A 19,722-nucleotide genomic window follows, 5' to 3' on the forward strand; every position below is an offset into this window, starting at 1 on the left:
GTTTTACAAAATCTACATTTGTGTGTTTCTCCCAATTGTTCAATGGACTTTGTAAACCAATGTGTATGCAGCCCACTCTCCTATGCTGCCAATATTAACCTTTCATCTCTTGGCTTGAATTCGTCTCTCCTTAACCATTCCTGCATTCGTTCTTAATCAACATGAGTTTCTTCCACACATTTTCTATACTTGCAACTATATTTATGCATTTTCCACATATCTTGCCTTCTCATCTTGTCCTTCACATTATATTCTTTCTTTTGTTTTTTGGCACATTCAGTTGCTGCCTTATTTTTATGTACTTCCGGTTTGAGTTCCATTCCTGTGTGACGTTGATATGCTTCTGCTCGATTAAATCGAGAAGTCATCTCAGATTTAGTCACCTCATGTTTCAAATCTTTCACTATTTGAAAAGGTACAAACACTGGTGTATTAACAAAAGAAATCTGCCGACCCTTCTTAGAAACACAAAGACCACCTTTAATAAAATCCAAACCATAAAGTTAGCACTTTAGTTTTGCTGGCATAAGCAAGACTTCATCAGACAATTAAGAATTAAAAGAAGTCAACTTAAATACTCTAATGGGTGTCACATGTTTCACTTTACATTTAAAAATATATTACATATTAAAATCAAATCTCGCACATTCTAATATTCAAAAGTTAAAATACCTAAACATGACTTAATCTGACAATAGTGGGGAGGAAATAGTGAAAAAATTATATAATATATATGTAACACTATATAAATATAAGTACAAATAAAAATAGTATAAAATATATGTATAGTATAAAATATATGTGTATTGTAAAAAATCAACAAGATGCACTGTTTGTAAGTAACCATTAAAATCTATCTAAAAACTATTTACAAAATAGATATAGGGTCCCATGACTTTATTATTGGAGCTTAAGGAGCTCATGTGGCAAATTAAACTGAATTCCTATAACCCTCCGGGCTTGAATGACAAAGTATCCCTAGCCTGTTTACTGAAATTAAAAAGTATTCAGAGATGATAGTTTCATCCACCCAATTTGGACGTTTGTATTAGTGTGGCTCTGTAAGTAATATAACATGTAATTTACTCGTAAATGACGCAACAACAAAAACATAATTACTTTATGAATTTTTTAAAAGCTGTATCTATTTTGTAAAGATTTTTAGATGGATTTTAATGGTTACTTACAGTGCATCCTGTTGATTTTTTACAATACACCTATATTTTATACTATACATATATTTTATAGTATTTATATTTATATAGTGTTACATATATATATTATATTATTTTTTTCACTATTTCCTCCACACTATTGTCAGATTATGTCATGTTTAGGTATTTTAACTTTTGAGTATTAGAATGTGCAAGGTTTGATTTTAATATGTAATATATTTTTTAAATGTAAACTGAAACGTGACACCCATTAGAGTATTTAAGTTGACTTGTTTTAATTCTTAATTGTCTGATGAAGTCTTGCTTATGAGAGCAAGATGAAAGTGCTAACTTTATGGTTTGGATTTTAATAAAGGAAACCTTTCACTATGTTTGGGTCTTGTGAGGTCAGCAGATATGCGTAGAGTCCCAGGATTGCAGATCTATACATGTAATCAGTTTCAAGGAGGCTTTCCGTACTTCGGAACAGGGAATATATAATCTTGGTATGCACTGATTTTTATAAATCATTTGGTGAGCATGAAGCATCCTTTTTGTTTTCCAGTCTAATCTATCCAGCACGTTTTGGGGCCAGTCAGTCGCTCCAAAACTGTAAGTTAGGACAGGAAGAGAAAATTGGTTTATAGCTTAGATTTTGTTCCTAGATGTCAACGCTATTTTCAGGATTATTTTAAGTATTTTAAAGTATTCCTTACTAAGTTTTATTTGCATTTGTTTATGTTTTATTGTTGATCCTTCATCAATTCCCAAATAGTTATACACTCTCTTGCTCAAGTTCTTTTATATCATATTTTTGTCCCAAACTGATGTTTTCCTGGTGCTGCAGTTTTCCTGCTTTAAAGGTTGCTTTTGCACATTTATCAAGACAAAATGACCTTCTTATATCATCTGAAGAAGTTCTGACAACTTGCAGTTGTGCTTTCAGTTCCTCATCTGATGAGCTATAGAGTTTTAAATCATCGACAAAGAGAAGATGAGAAATCTTTGCACTTTGTTGTTTTCTAGGAGCTAAATTGTAGCCATGGCCAAAGCTGTTAAGTAGACAGCTTAATGGGTTAAGGGCAAGGCAGAATAGAAGTGCTGACACAGAGTCACCCTGGAATATCCCCCTTTGAATTTTTGTCCCTGGGATAATAATTTGTCTTGTGTCATGGCTTAATTGCAAAGTGGTCTGCCACTGTTTCATGGTCACTGTGATATAGCCGGTCAGAGTAAGATGTATCTTAAACATTTATAAGCACTCTTTTATCCTTGAATATGGGATACTATCAAATGCTTTTTTGTAGACAGTCCATGCCATACTTAGATTCTTCCCCTTTTTACAGTTCCCCACTATGACTTTATTTAACAACAAATGATCCTTTGTGCCATATGACTTTCTTTTGTGCCCTTTTGTTCTGTTGTTTTGAATGAGTTTTCTTTTAAATGACTACAAACTCTCTTGGCATCAGTTCCATTGTATAGTTTATATGTCTTTGGAAGGCAAGTTATTGGTCTATAGTTTTTAGGAGGGCTTGGAAGTTTGCTGTTAAGTCGGAGTATTGTTTTTCCTGTTGTTAACCAGGTTAATGTCTGTTTGAAGTGTGCTTATAAATAGTTCTTATTCCTGGCTAAATCTTCATGTGAAAATGTTAATACCTTTAGAAAGAAGTTAGGTACTGGATCTGGGCCTGGGGGCTTCCATTTAGGAGTGTTTCTTAACTTTGTTTCAATCTCTCTGGCTGTTACTTCTTCCTATTACATATCCTTTACATTTGAACTTCTTATTTTTTCTTTTACTTCTTCTATCCATTCAACATATTTGTTATGTTCCACAAGATCTTCATAGATATTTCTCCAAAATGTATCAATTTCTTCTTTTTATTGGTGGTGTTTCAGTTCCTTTTTGCCTTGTTTCCTAATTCTTTATAAAGCTTTTTTGGGACATCAATAAACTGCTTATTTTGTACTTTTCCTTTATATTTATCTGCATATCTTCTTAAGTTTTTCTGCCTGTGCTGGTGTTTTTAGTTTATCATTTGCAATAGTGCAAGATAGATCCTGATCTGTTCCGATACTGAGCACTGCTTTTATCACATCCATCTTTCTGAGTATTTTTGTTGATCTTTTCCCTCTTCTGTACTGTTCTAACAGTTGACACTTCTTGTTTTAATTGCTTTACAGTTTTCTCTATTCGATACTTCCATGATGGCATTTGATTTCTCCCCTTCTTTTTCCTTACTGTCCTATGTTTTTTTGGAAGACCTTTTCTGTTGTTAATTAAGCTGCACATTAATATATCCTATTTACTTCTACTATATCACATGAATCTCCATGAACAGTCCAAATTATTGTCTTCATTTGTTTTATCAAACTTATAACTTTTTATAGTCTATTTGTTTCATTGATCTTAATATGTCTCTCCATCTCTGTTAAATCAAGCAACCCTTATCTTAGATTGTTTTCTTCTAAACTGAGTGAACATTCTTTGTTTTCTATTTCTTGCAGGCATTCTACAGAAAGTTCCAGATCATCTTCCAGTGCCACATTCTCTTCAGTTTCATCCTGTGTCATCTCTTGCTGTTTCATATGGGAACTCACTGGTCTATATTAATTAATCAAAGGTTCAATTCATCGAACCTTTCTTCATCGAACCCTAACCATCGAAGGTTCATATCAGAGTAGGAAAGGGAAGCAGTTGGTCAGCAGCACAAATTTCCCCTTTTCCCCACTGTAGTGCGATCTCAGAGTTGTTATATATAGTTAAGGGGGGCATAGCGGGTTTTACATACTGTGGTGTCTGTTCAGGTGTTGTTTTGGCCAAGTGTTTAGTTTAACTATTTAAATTTTTTTTTTTATGAGAACGTTCACTGAAGTGCAAATTCGATGTTTAGGGTTCAGTGAAGAAAGGTTCGTTGAACTGAACCTTCAATGAATTAATATAGACCAAGGAACTCACTGGATTATCACTTCATAACACTGACTGCATCAAAGTTGCCACATTTTTGTGTTCCTTCCCTTGCTGTACAACTCCAACTGTACTTCTGTACTGGTTTCCTATCGAAGGCTCTAAAGTATCTTTATATGGCAACTTATCAGATGTTTCCCACTCCAATGATTTCTCCTTAATTTGGAGATCCATTGCTGTATCCTGCTGTGATGTTATCAGAGTTAGATTTTCTACACTAAATCCTTCACTTTGCAGGTAATCCCTAACGTCACTTTCTATTTCTTTAACTTCTCCATTACTAATCCTTGTTTCTTCTGTGTCTTATTTTTTTTTTTGTTTTTGTATTGTAAAAGTTTTCACATCTGGATGCCTTTGCCTGTATTTCTCTTCAGTTATCTTTGGTGCTGCCCTTTTTGTATTGATTAGTTTTGCTTTCTACTTTGCATAAATACTGGACCATATTTCATGCCGCGGTGGTACGGCGGTAGCGTTGTTACCTCCCAGCAAGAGGTTCTCCCGTTCGATTCTCGGTTTGGCTTGGGAGTGCCTTCTGTGTGGAGTCTGCATGTCCTCCCCGTGGTTGGGTAGTGTTAGAAAGACATGCGTGTGTAAATGGGCATGCCTTCGTTGAAGGTTGGGCATCGAGCTGGCACCTTGGCATTTTGTAAAAATCCTACTGCCAGTCATTAGCAAACTGGGGTTCCGCTGTGGTGACCCCTTACCGGGAAAAAGCCGAAAGACAAACAACAGCAACATTAAATCTCTATTTCTTTCCCATGTTCATATTTCTTCTTCAGATGTCTCCTGCTCCTCCTGTTTCTCTTTACTTGGGGGACTCATTGTTCTATCATGCTGTGATATAACCTGTGTTCGACTTTCTTCAATAAATCCTTCTCTTCATAGGCATTCCATAACTTCAGATTCTATTTTTAACTTCTTCTTTACTAATCTTCTGTTCTACATTCCCTCTTTGTGATCTTATTTATTGTACTGTGAAATTTTCCACATCTGGATACCTTTGCTTTTGCATATATTTCTCTTCGAATATTTTGGGACTGCTTTTTTTGCATTGATTAATTTGGCTTTCCCCTTTGCATAAATATTGCAGCATAGCAGATCTGTCTTTCTTTCCCATGTCCAGATTTCTTTTTTATACCTTTAAGAAATCTGTAGATTTTGTTCTTTATATTCCCTAGTCACGTCTTTCCCAAATGGACCACGGTTTCTTAGTCTAGATAAATTTTTTTCTTGAGTCTGTTATACTAATGAACACAGATTTTTATTTGAAGCTTCTGACAGTTTTTCTTGTGCAAGTATTTTTCTTTCCTCTAATTTATCTCTTAATCTTTTTGTATAACTTCTGTATGGAAATTCTGGGCTTCTTGTATAATATTAACGATACATAATTTCTTTTTTATCCTCAGTAGTCCACTCTGTCATCTGTATGACTCTTTTTGGCCTATCAGTTTTTGTCATTTTTGTGGACTAAGACTTCCTTCTACAACAGGGGGCCCTGAGCATGACCTGGCTCCATTGTAGGAATGTTTCTGTGCCTTGAGGATTCTACACTGTCATTTTTTCCAGTCCTGGCACCAGTATGCCTGTCAGGATTGGGCAATATTTACCCTGGGTCTTGTGTACCTAGCTATCTTTTTTTTAAAGAAGCATCTTTATTATATTACCACTTATGACACAGGCAATCATACATTTATATAAATGAAAACAAGCCATACTGACATAGTCCTAGTTGCAAGTGTTTTACATTGCAGAATATACTGACACACCCTTAGTTGCAAACATTACATATCACTTATAATCTACCCAATCATTGTCAGTCAAACATTACATAGCTCACTCATATCCTACCTTCTTTTACATCTCATTCCTCCCCTATATGTATTGTTCCCACATCTCCCTTTTTTCCTATATAATTTGTTCCTACCCTTTTCTAAAGATCCTAATTCCAGTTGTCTTATCTCTGTTACTATATTCAGTACTTCTAGTACAGTTGGTTTAGACTTTGATTTCCATTTTCTAGTAATTGTTTTTTTTGGCAGCCACCATAATTAGATTCAGCAAGGCCTTACAATGTCTGCTCAATTCCGATTTTGTATCATAACTCAGAAAAATAATTTCCCTAGTTACACCAATTTGCTAAGCTAGCATCTCTGATAGAAAAGCGTGCAAGGAATCTTTAAAGTCTGCCAACTCATTATGTTCCCAATTACCTCTTTCTTCCCCATCACACCTCCAACATTTGCTGTCTACTTGAGGAGAAATTCTCTGGAGTCCACTTTGGGTATAAAAATGTCTGTCAACATTTCCAAACAAAAATCCTAAATCTTTTAAATTTTGTTGCATATTTGGGAGACAGATATATAGCCCCCATTGTTTCTTTGTGAATTGCTTATCCATTCTCTCTTCCCAATTCTTTCTAACCTCTTCTGACTAATTATTATAGTTATCATGCAGTATTTTGTATGCTCTACTAATTATTCATTTTTAACAGTAGCTTCTGTTCTAGATTCTACTAAAAAGTTTACCAGTGCTGGTCTTTCATTTAGGACCACCCTGTTTCTTTCTCTTTGCCTCCTCTGATATCAGTCCTTGATAGGAAAGCAATCTCTAACCTGCAGTCCAAATAAATTCTTGATATCTTCCCATTCTATTACTTTTCCCAGTCTAGTTATTTGCTCTCAGTATCTTGGTTCCTTTGCCAGTTTCCTCCAATAAATTCCTGCCCCCTCTTGCCTATTGCCTGTATCCCTGGTTGCATTCATCCCTATTGGCAGAATCTCTTTCTCCATTCCTGTGTTCACTTAGTTCTTAGAATACTTTCTGCTACTTTATGAATATTATATTCTGTATGATTATTGTTATTCTCCTTAAAGGTCTGCATCCAAAATCCCAATCTCTCCTTGTTTCTTGAGCTTCCCCCGTTTCATCATCATCCCTTTCCACTTTGAATTATGGGTTTCTGATTGTGCTATGTGCAGGTACCTTAACTGTGTAGCTCTGAAATACCCCTTCAAATCAGGCAATCCCAATCCACCTTGTTCTAGTGGAAGAATCAGTTTATCCCACTTGAGTCTTGCTGTCTTCCCCACCCAGATAAAAAACCTTCAGCTCTTTACTAATTGCTATCCACAACTTCTTCTCTGGTTGATAAAAATATGCCTCACCTGTGTTACTAAAAGGACTAAAAACATTTTAACTGCTTGTACCTTGCTATCCATATCCATATAACAGAGCTTCCAGTTTCTCAGTTTTTGTATTATCTTTTTTGAATCTCTTCCCACCTATCCTTATCTGCCATACCAGAATCATTTTTAATCCAAATTCGTAAATACTTCATTTTATCATGCCCCCCCCCCCCATAAATATGGATATTGCTGAACCAATTTTTTTGTGGTACATAATTTACTGCTATTGCCTTTGTTTTAGCCTCATTAATTGTGTATCCCCAAAAGAGTTGAAACTGTCTCGAAATGTTCCACAACACTGTAATGTCCTTTTCTGGTTTTATCAGGTACAAAGTAATATCCGCAAGTAGAGCCAGCTTTACTTGGCTATCATACCAGTTATACCCTTGAATTTCAGAGTCCCTTATTTTGTTTGCTGCCGGTTCCAAATATAATGCAAGTAAAAATGGGAAAAAAGGACAGCCCTTCCTGGTTCCTCTGCTTAAGCAGAAATTATCAGAGAGGAACCCACCCACTTTAATTTTCTCCTCTAATCCCTCATATATCCTCCTAATCAACCTTATAATTGTATCAGGGGAAAGCATATGCTTCCATTGCCCTGCTCATAAAGTCCCAGCTTACTCTGTCGAATGCTTTCTCTGGATCAAGACTCACTAAGAACAGTGGTATTTTCTTACATTGTGCTTCCCTCTGGATCATCAGTGTTCTGTTAATGTTGTCAGATGTTTGCCTCCCTTCCACAAAACCACACTGATCCATATCTGCCAATGTTGACATCACTTTTGCCATTCTTCTAGCCATTATAGACATAAACACTTTATAATCATGGTTTAGTATTGAAAGAGGCCTGTATGAAGCTAGATCTGATGGATATTTACCCTCTTTAAGTGTTACAGCTACCATCACTTTCTTCCAGGATGCTGGCACTTCTTCCCCTCTTAAAATACTGTTAAAACCTTCCATATCTTTATCAGATTTTCCCTCCTAGCTTCCAAACATCATAGAAATACCATATATTCCTGGGGAATTTCCTGTAAGTTGGTTATACATCACCATTTTTATCTTATCTCCTTCTATCCTAAAGGTTAGTAATTGAGCCTCCTCTACCTCTAACTTTGGTGTATTTAATTCTTCCATAAACATTTCCATTTGTACCTTTTCTTGATGTCCATATTTCTTTGCTTTATAGAGACTTTCATAGAATTTTCAAAATATTTCTAATAGTTCTACATGATCTCTTGTTATCTTGCGTGTTACAGGCAACTTAAGCTTGGCAAGAGCCCTTTCTACTTTCTGTTGCCTGAGTCATTGTGCTAAAAGTTTTTGTGCTCTAGAGTTATTATCAAAAAAACAGTTGCTTAACAGCAGTCTTTCTAAACTCATACATATTATCAAGGTAATCCCTTATTTTCTGTTTATCATTCTGCAGTTGCTCCTCTTCTTGTTCTGTGGGATTCCCCCTGTTTTACAATACTTAAGCATTTGTCAATCCCGCTAAATAATTCATGTTACTTCTTAAGCATGTCTCCCTTTCTTTTATTTCCACCCTGTTTTTAAACTCCACTTTAATTTTATCCCACTCCCTAGCTACATTTTCAGAAGAATTTTTTATCTTCTCTAATAGCTCTTGAATAATTTCCACTGCCCATTGCTTAAATTCCTCTCTTTTCAGCAGATAGATGGGGAAAGTGTTAGTGTCTCATTTTTATTTCATTACCAGTTATTGCATGTGTATCAAGACCTTCAATTAAATACACATGCTCCTGTGAAATGTAACTTCTGTCTAGCTTAGCCCAGTTTTTGTATCTTGGAGAATAATATATAAATTCTCTCCAAACTCCTAGTACTGAATTCATATCTTCCATGCCAAATATTTTCATAAATTTCTTCAAAAGTCTACACTTCTTTGTTGTATTTTCCTTTCTGGCCCTCGTGACACATCTTCACTGTTGCAAATCAAATTCCAGTCTCCATCTATAAGTAATATTCCTTGCTGAAAGATGATTATTTCTCCCAGAATTTTCTTAAGCTCCATTATAGCAATTTTTGGAAGAAAATAAATCCATGCCAGTGTAATCCTCCTCCCATGCCAGTATCCCCTTAGTACTACAAATCTACCATTACTGTCTTTTTTTATCCTCTTTTATCACTAATGGAGCTCCTCTTGCATTTAATAGAAGTACTTCTCTTTTCCTTTGCTGCAGGTATTCTGCTGAATCTTTTATCAAATTTACATGGTCACTTCCTTCCAAGTGTCTACTGTGGCATAGCTATTTGCACTCTACAATTTGTAATCTAGTTCACTACTTTTTTTTTCTGTATTTATCTGTGAGGCCATTGACATTTAAAGACATTACAGAAAGCATCATTGTCTTAAAACGTTATTATTCCCATCTTTTATTTGTAACAGCTTGTTTGTTAAATGTTTAATTCCAGCTTCTGTGTTACATGAGCACACTATTTGGCATGTTGATCTTTTATACAGTTATTTCTTGTCGTATCCATTTGAGGCTATATTATACTTCACAAACTTATTTTATTGAAAGCCCTCAAAAAATGCACACCCTCAGTATCCCTCTAAAACCTATTAACTTTATAATAGACAAAACTAAGTACATCTTCATATATTGATGTTTTACCCCTAATAGGAACACATGTTCCAAACTGACAGCCACATTCACAGACTTGAGTTAACAAAGAAAAGTTATACATGGTAAGAAGCATTGTGCAGCCTGTGCGTATACTAAGTGCTGTCTGTTTTTTGTCTTATCTTTATAACTCTCTCAGGTGGGAAAATACTTGAATGCTTTCAGAGAGCATTATCTCCTAGCCATTTCTCTTTATAAGATTGTCTCTTAGAGACATGAGAACCAGATACACAATTCCTAAGCATATTTTTATTTACTAGAAAAGAAGCCTTGTTGTTTGTCTTTTCGGCTTTTACCCGGTTAGGGGTCGCCACAGTGGAACTTTGGTCCGCTAATGATTGGCAGTCGATTTTTATGGTGCCGAGTTGCCAGCCCGACGTCCATTCACGCATGTCTTTCGGAGGCCACTCGACCGCGGGGAGGACATGCAGACTCCACACAGAAGGCAGTCCAGCTGAGAATCGAACAGGAGAACATCTTGCTATGAGGCAACAACACTACTGCTGTACCACCACAGCTACTAGAAAAGAAACCATGTAATATTCAATATTCTTTTTCATGTACTTACTTTCCCTTAAAACTTGTTACTAGATCAAGCTAAGAGCCTTAATCTAGTCATTCCACTATGCAGGAATGAGAAAAAGCACATTATTTTTTTCTTTTCTCATGCTTTTTTAACCAGATTTTTTCTTTTTTTGTCTATTTTACATTGCAGTGCCTACCTTTTTAAAAATTGAACAAGGAGAAAGACAAAATAAGACAAAAAGAAAAAAAAACAGTAGCACCTGTTTGCATTAGTATCCCCATTACACTTCAAAATAACTGAGAAAACTTTACTTTATAGCATGCAAAGAAAATCATGCACTATTAAAGTAGTATCGTTAAGAAAAAAGTTTGTTTTACTTGCACAACTTTCTACCTCCTCTTCCCCTCTCCTAAATATTTTTCCAAAATTAATAACATGGAGTAGGGCATATATTGTAAAGTCCCCTACAAGTTTAACAAAATCCAAAAACTCCACTATTTTCAGATTTGGTTCTTCTATCATGTTTCAGAAATATAATTATTGCTTTGTAATCAAACATTTGTCAATTTCCAAGTTACTGGTTTTACTCTTGTTCCTCTCTATCTCCCAAATCCTGTCACTGCTTCATTTCCAACTCTCGATTCTTTTAGTTGACTCTTGGGATTTTCTCCTTCAAGTCAAGCATTTTCCATTCAAACATTGGAAAAGGTTTCACTGGCATATATTCTCTGTGTTCTCTATTACCAGAAGAACAGAAAGCAGAATCTTCTTCTGTTTCACAGCTCACCTTTTGTTGGACAAATTTTTGTATTTCCTCCTTAGTATATATTTCATCAAAAAAATGATAGTGTCCCTCCAGGGAAAAAAATATTGATGATAGCTGGGTACAGCAATTTGAATGTCACACTTGCTTCTTGACTTTTCCTGCATAATGGAATACATTTACTCCTTTTTTACCTGATGCACAATGAGTAATCCTTCTCCACAAACACAGTGCTGTTTTCCACTTTGTCCTGTACTTTGTCATTCTGCCACAGTTTTGACAGAATCAACTCCTTGTGCTGGTAAGATTGCATCTTTACTATTAAAGGTCTAGGTTGCTTTCTCATAGCCAGGTTTGGAGCATACACACAACTTGCCCTTTCAGTTAACAGTTCCTGTTGTGGAATACCAATCCAGTTACTTATCTGTGCTTTCATAAAACTAATACAGTCAGTTCCTTCCAACTTCTCTGGTACAGCAGAAAATCTCAGGTTTTTCCTATGTGCTCTGTCCTCCAATTTTGTTATTGTTTTGAAACATCTCTTCTTGTGCAGTCTCATATTCAGCCAGCCTTTTTTTCATTTTGACCTTTGAGTTTTACAGTTTTATCACCTCATCTGAATATCTGTTTAAAGTTTCTTCCATTTTTTCCAGCCTTTTGTTGTTTGATTTGATATACTCCATCAGTGTTTTGTTTAATTTAATCAGGTCTGTATGCATGTGTCTTATACTTTCCTCTGGGTTACTGGAAGTCATATCTGAAGCTTGCACTGCTTTTTGCTGAATAGCTGCAGTACTTTTCACAGTCTTTGTTTTTTTCTCACCTTTTCTAGCTGATTTTCCTTCAGGTCCCCTGTATTTCTTTTTTCCTGGCATTCATACAGTGCACTTACTAGACAGTTACTGAAATTTACCCAGAAGTATAGGTCCATTGGCCTTCTCTGCTAAGTTTCTGTTTTCACACTGGGAGAACTAGCATTAAGCTGTTACTCAAATGTGCAGCCATCTTGGAAGTTTTTTTTCACTATTTTATTTTTTAACCTACTTCTGTCCATGATATATGCGATATAAAATATAGTCTGTATCTCAGTGTAGTGTCTTCTTGGTGAGATTTTGTGACAAACAGGGTCCACCTCGTGAAAGTACTCACCAAGACTTGAGGATCAATTAAGTTCCAGAAATACTGCTCTCTTTTACTTGCTGATTTCTTCTTTCTCCATTCGGACAGCTTACATCTGTAGCTGGACAGATGTCCACCAATATACCTGAATTAGTCACAGTCACTTTATTCCTCTTTTGGTCAACCAACCCAGGTATAAACAACTGTCCAGCAAACACATCTCATTATGTCTAATCCTCTTCTGTGGGGCATGCATCCTAACCAGAGTTCTACCCATTTACATATTAATTCCAATGCAGGAAAAAAACTGGTCAACACTTGTAGTAAAACAGCCCAACTAATGATTATCAATATCATTATCAATGTAAGATGCAAGCACAATAAATTAACAGACTTTAATTCATGGGTTTTCACATCACACCCCTCATTTCCTGTCAGTAACAGAGATCTTTTTAAAAAACATCAGTAAAAGATGAAGAAATACCACCCCCCAGGTATAGTGTAAAATGAAATGAAAGAAAGGAAAAAAGGAGTGGAGTAGTGGCCCCTACTTTTCTCCAACTCTCTGGAGCTCACCCCCTACTCACAGTCTAGCCCTCAATTTAATAATGCTGAGCTGCTTATCACTTTTTTAAATTAAATACTCACAAAAGCATCTGCCTTGTTACCATGTGTATTCCTCCAGGAAACAACAAGCCCATTGCTGTAGATATCCTTTCCTGGATAACCAACAATATCTCCTAAGAAACGATAATCCTGGCAGACTTCAACATAGACTGGAACTCAACAGTCACAGATAAGCCTCAGCACATCATAAACCTATATGGCTTTGCCCATCTCATCACCAGTCCCACCAGATATAGTGTAAAAATTAAGACCATCACTTTAGACTGGATACTAACATCTGGTCCCACTAAAAGTACATGTGCAGGAACATTCAACAATACCATTAGTGATCACCATCCAGCCTATGCCAATAGGCACCTGTTCTCTACCCCAAAACTTTAACAACATACAAACAAAGCACATTTTGAGAAAAATATTTTGCAGAAGCCTTAATATTCATGCAGCTGGAATCCTCCTAATATCTTCCATGCGATGAAACAGCACTGCAGTTTAACCAGATATTTCTTAGACGTCTAAACAAAATGGCTGCCCTAAGAAGAAAATTAATAGAAATAAACCCTGCCCCATGGCTTAAACATTCAACCAAAGAATAGATGAGAAACAGACAGAAAGCCGGGTCAACATGATTAAAGCATAAAACACAACAGAAAGATCAAACTTTGAAACAGCGTTGAAGTCTCACTAAAAATAAAATATGTGAAGAAAAGAAAAATTACTTTCTTACACTACAGAATGCAAGGCCAAATAACCGAATATTATTCTGGAAACAAGTCAGTAAATTGCTTCACCAAGGTAGGACCAAACAGCCAACTCTCTCCCCTAGCCTTCCCCTTGAAATTGTTCCCATCATCTTTAATATTTACTTTATTCAAGCCATTAATAATAAGACCACCCACCTGTCTGACCAACAATATCTATCTTGCTCCCCCAGTGCTAGTTTCTCCCTAAAATCATTCCCCACAGACAGTAACTGGCAGGGAAAATCAATTTCAAAACTCTTTAGTCATTCTTCACTTACTTTCACCTTCTTATACTTTAATCATCAAACCTGGTTCTTCAGCCTTTGCCACTGCAGGTCAGCCTTTTAAATTTCAGAAGATCTTACATTCATTGAAAAGATGTTTTATATACGCGTAGAATCTGGACTTTTCTGTCTCAGCATTTGTTACCTCCCTATTTCTTGCTTGTTTCCTTGCTTCCTCTTTACCTTTATCTTTCTTTCTTCTTCTTCTGTTTCTTCCTTTCTTTCTCTTCTACCCAACATTGCATGTGTGCTACTTTTCCATCAGTATAGAATTCCTTCTTTAGAGTTGAAGAAGCTTTGTGGTCTCCAATGTGTCAAATCCCACCAGTTGAAAGTTAAAGGTGTCTTGCTTTGTACTCTTTATAATTTGCTTTTTTAGTGATCACCAAGCCCTCCACAGAGAGAAGCAGACACATATTTGTGTTTTAATTGTCAACAAGCAAGCCTTATTTCTGAGCATGGCTGATATATTCCCAGAACAGTTATTATGATCACGGGAAGAATAGTATTAATACAAAAATGCAGAAGTAGTAGTAAAGGTAAAACAATAATAATTATCCTTTATCTAGAAGGCTTGAAGTTGACATTTGTTTTAGAAGTAGAACATTATAAAAGGGATGTGGAATGTATAAGTGGTTCTGCGCAATTACTATAGCACTTCTGTTCTTATAACCCAAATTTAATCTAATAAATGTTTATAAACAATGATGTTCACTTCATGACTTCTGTTTCAATATTTCTGTTTACTGTAGGGTTCAGGACCAGAAGATTTTAGCAATCTTCCTCCAGAACAGCGACGAAAGAAACTACAGCAAAAGATTGATGAGTTAAATAAAGAGATTCAGAAGGAGGTGGATCAAAGGTATGACTGGTATATGTGTACCTATTCAGTAGTGGTATTACTACATTTCATTTAAAAGTAGAGTAAATAGGATACAATTTAATTTATGATGACTGACAGTTTCCATTGCCGTGATGAACCTGAAAATGAAATAAGGGTTGTAGTATGTTAATATTTATAATATAAAATCACTTTTCAGGAGAATGTTAAATGGAAAAACAAGATAATATAAAATGCTGTTAAAGATGTTTTATGTACAAAGTGTAATAAACATCTGGTGTCAGGATTTGGGATGAGACTTGAAAATTTAAAACACTGATTTATAAGACTTTATTTCTGTTATTGCCAGAAAAGTAAACTGAATTTTAAAATACAGCAGTAAACCGTAATGGAGTGTGGGTAATGTTTGGACTGAAGAGCTCAGCCTAAGTACCTAACCTATGTTATTGCTGTATAACAGCAATAAACCACATGTGAGTAGAGGTAATTCATATTTTTACCTAGTGTGGGGAGATGTTAGGTAAAAATATGAATTGTCTGTCTGTACCCACATATGGTTTATTACACAGTAATAACATTTTCTTAATTAGTTACAGTTTTTAAATGTAGTATGGTTATTGGAATACAGTCTTGTATAGGTTAAAAATTAACCCCTGGAAAGGAAAGCTAAAACCTGAAATTATTTCTGTCCTTAAACTTATGTAGTACTTTCACTTGATCCACTTTCCTATATGTCCATTTTCCCCTCATGGCTGATGACCACCAAGCTTCCTTCAGTCAGATTCTTGTCCATTTGATCCCTTAATGGGTATCCCCCAGTATGAAGGTAAAAGCCAACTGTTGGAGGCTTCACTCAGGCAGCCATGTGGGTAGTTTTGATTTTTATGGTATCTACTTTACCCTATGTCACTTCTTTGGCATGCTCCCTTGGGGAAAAGATGTTCTTTTCACTTTGCCCAGGTTACTCTGGCTTACCTTCCAGATGGTACCCTAATATGTCTGTACTTTTGCTTGTCCCCAGGTGCAGAACTACATGGTACTGTTTTTCTTTATCAGCAGTTCCTACACGATTAAGGAAGTGAAGCTTTCTAACTCCTTTACAAACTAATGCTACTGCTACTTTACTGTTTAATTTGCTGATATGTGATACTGCTTAATATTTCAGTGTTTTCTGTATATTTGGAACACTTTGACATTTTATCTTGTTAGAGAATATAAATTGCTTGTGTACTGGTCATCTAGTATACCAGACATTCAAACAAGTGGTTTTCTGCTTGGCTGTAGCTTTTGCTCTGTTGCTTTACAGTACTGTATTTTGTGCTCCACTACCATCATTTGGCTGGGCTGCTTGTGCTGTTACTTATCATCTAGTCTATTTTATTGCTAAATGCCCTGATTTGTGATGCTGCTTATTGTGTCAGTGCTTTTTGCTCATTTAGAATACAATGACTTTGTTCATCTTGTGAGAGAATCCAGATTGCTGGTATCCTGAGTATCTAGTCATGGCAGGCATTGAAACAAATGGTTTTCTGATTGGCTGTTGTCCTTTCTTCTGCAATATTGTGTGCACTGTCATTCTCCATTTGGCTGGGCTGCACTCCAGAGCTGAAAGTAGTAGTTTTACAAATGTGGTTATAGCCTCTGGAGGACCTAAACTACCCCCTACATTTACTCTCCAATCAGAATAGCTGTATTGTTATCATAACTTAGCCAGGGAAAATCTTGCAGCACCAGATTGCAACCTCTACTTCACATCTACATGGAGAAACACCTTGCTGAAATCAAACTACACTGTCTCCTCCTTTCATAGTATAGAAGTACGATTCTCCTTAAAAAGGCTTAGCAGAACTGGGTGAAGTCTTGCAACATATTGGGTCTGTAGTAAAATAGGTAAACTTCCACAAATCCTGTATCTTTAGTAAACCCACTGCTAGGTGCACAGTTAAACCCATAAGAATCTACCTAATTAGTACATGACGGAAACTGCTATCAGGTGCACAGTTACATTAAACTCATAAGAACTTACTTTCTTTTTATATTAGGCAGGCTACTGTTAGGACTTTTATGAGTTTAACTGTGCACCTACCTTAGTATTATTATAGTTGGCAAGCTGTTAAGGCCTGCAATACATAGAACAGATCTTTTGAGCTCATAAACTGTCTAACCACTGGTATAACAGATTCTGGAAACCACGAGACAGCAATCTGCTCTTAAACTATCTTTTTCCAATCTCTTAGCACTAGGCACCCTGAGGCAGTGTGCTACCTCATGCTTACTGAAAAAAAGTTTATTACTACCACACACTGAATCTACATATGACAGATGTAGTTACTTAACAAAGCTGGCCTAGCCTATCACCAAAATAAATTGACGGCATATACACCTACATATCAGTGTTCATATCCATCTTACACTGGCATGCCACTTTTCAAATAGTAAGACTTCTTTCTCTGGAGTACTTAATAGTTCTCAAGTTCTGATACAAATTCATCAGTGACACACAGTGCCTCCAGCAGTTGCACATATAGGACCATCCAGTGCAAACACCACAAAGAGGGCCCACCTGGCTGTAGGGCCTAAGCTCTTAAAACTACCCAGGTGAGCAACTATGTAAATGCCCTTGTCATAGGTTATTCTATACTGAGTTAAACAGATACATCACTTCCCCAGGCTGAACAAAGAAAGGTAGCAGGACTCGACAGGTTAGTAAGGCACTCATGTCTCCTCACCCCATGTGCATATATGACATGGTTGTTGCTCATATGGATCTGAATGATTTGAGAAACACACATTCTTAGGATGAGAGACATGATGGAGCTTTTCTAACATTTGTCTGAGGCTGGTATGCTAGTCTTGAACAACATCCTACCTTCATTAAAAGTGATGCCATAATGTAATAAAAGATAATCAGCTACAGCAACTGCCTAAATTGTTGGCTATTGGGGATCAGTACGTGTCAGCCTGAAAGGAGACGGCTGACAGCCCTGCATGTTTTGCTGGGATAGCCTACACCTGTCCTCTGTAGACTTTTGTATACTGGCCCAAACTTTCTCCACCCTCATAGTGCCTTTTTAGGCAGTGTCAGTCTTCTCCATCTACCAGCCTAGCCAAACCAAATTAGAATATTGCAAATGCAGTGCTGCTGAATGCTAAAAGCCTTAATAAGGGTCCTCTTTAGAAGCCCTCCTGACCCTAGAAAATATAGACATCTACATTGTCACTGAAACGTGGTTCTAATTCTGTGATAACACACCCATTCTGACGGGATTCATTACCTAATGGTTTGCTGTGACCCCTTACTCTGTGTCTCTGTTGTAAGTGATGTGTCCGTATTCCTCCATAGTTTCATCTCATCAAGACTTATACAGCCAGATAACAACATCAAACTCCTCTACATCTTGGAAACTATAAATAAGATGTTCTTTAATATTCTAGTTGACTACAGAGAGCCTTCTATGACACCATAAACCACTTAGCATCCCTAAATTTCATTGCGTGCTACATTCCTCATCCTGAATTCATATTACCACCACAAAATGAAAATGAATATAATGAAATATGTGGTATACAGTCAGTGTGAAATGGCTTTTAAGCTGTGTATTTGACAGTTGTGCACAAAAGGTATCCATCCCCCAGCTGGTAGTTTTTAGTATGTCATCTGGGGAATTAAGCAGTCAGTTACAAAAGGCACATAAAAATGCCCTTCTCTCCTAAGAGTATAAATGCATCTCAGTGCTGGAGTTGGTCACACTAAATTTCCACAGTCAGTTAATAGTGTTTGTTGGCATTGTCATTCTAGTGATAAGAATATGCCATCCTCTGGAGAATTAGACATGACTTTTACTTCTAATCTAATGAAAAGTCAGTACATAAATAATCTGGACATATACATTTACCACTGTAAAGATCAGTCATATCATCTGTCCATCCATAACCCCTTTTTTTTTAATTTTTGCACACAGGGTTGGGGTGTCACATCAGCAGTGACAATGTAGAGCCAGTGTTCACACTTCCAGGTGACTAGCCGTGCCACTGCTAATCTTCTATATCACAAAAACACACGTGCACAATTACATGTATGGTCAATTTAATGAGTCTATTCTACCTACCTACCTACCTACTCTACCTAGTCTTTGGAATGTGTGAGGAAACCAGATTACCAGTAGAATGCCACATGTCTGTCATAATAAAATATCTTTGAAACTCTGCATTTGCATAAAAAAACAATCATCAGCTCCCTTCGACAGTTGTTTGTAAAACTTACAGGTAATTATACGTGAACACTGAGGAACAGAATATATTTGGGCATAAACATTTACTACCATAAAGAGCAGTCAGATCAGTCTATCCCTCCATAAACCCTTCTTCCCATTTTTGCACATGGGTTCAGGTTGTCACCTCAACAGTTACAATCATCTGTAGCCACGGTTCACACTGCTGGGTGGCTAGTCCTTCCACAGTTCTGCTTCCATAGCACTCACTCATATGCACATGCACACCTGTGGCCAATTTAGAGTGTTCAGTCCACCTACTGCATGTCTTTGGAATGTGGAAGGAAACCATAACACCTGGAGAAAATGCACACAAACACAGGGAGGACATGCAGACTTTGTACAGAAGGCACCCCCGCTACGAACTGAACTGGGAATCTCTTGCTGTGAGGCAAGAGCAGTATCCACTGCACCACTGGCAATTTAGAGCCAATATTCACAGTGCCAGGTCGTTAGTTGTGCCACTGTTGATGCACACTTATGTCAGCAGCCAATTTAGTGTGTCCAGTCCACCTACTGTATGCCTTTGGAATGTGGGAGGAAACCAGAACACCCACAGAATGCCACATGCCTGTCACAGTGAAATATCTTTGAAA

At 36.6% G+C, this 19,722-nt stretch overlaps 1 protein-coding gene across 1 annotated transcript in view; it reads left to right on the forward strand.

Moving 5' to 3' along the window:
• FNBP1 (formin binding protein 1) overlaps positions 1-19,722 on the forward strand; it is a 2,646,599-nt gene that overhangs the window by 1,792,557 nt on the left and 834,320 nt on the right. Inside the window, exon 14 of the mRNA XM_044058144.1 lies at positions 14,767-14,876. Within this exon, the coding sequence (XP_043914079.1) occupies positions 14,767-14,876 (110 nt within the window). The remainder of the gene's footprint in view (positions 1-14,766; positions 14,877-19,722) is intronic.

Source organism: Protopterus annectens, chromosome 16.part0 (genome assembly GCF_019279795.1).
Source record: "Protopterus annectens isolate FY-2018-M chromosome 16.part0, PAN1.0, whole genome shotgun sequence".
Lineage (NCBI taxonomy): Eukaryota > Metazoa > Chordata > Ceratodontiformes > Protopteridae > Protopterus > Protopterus annectens.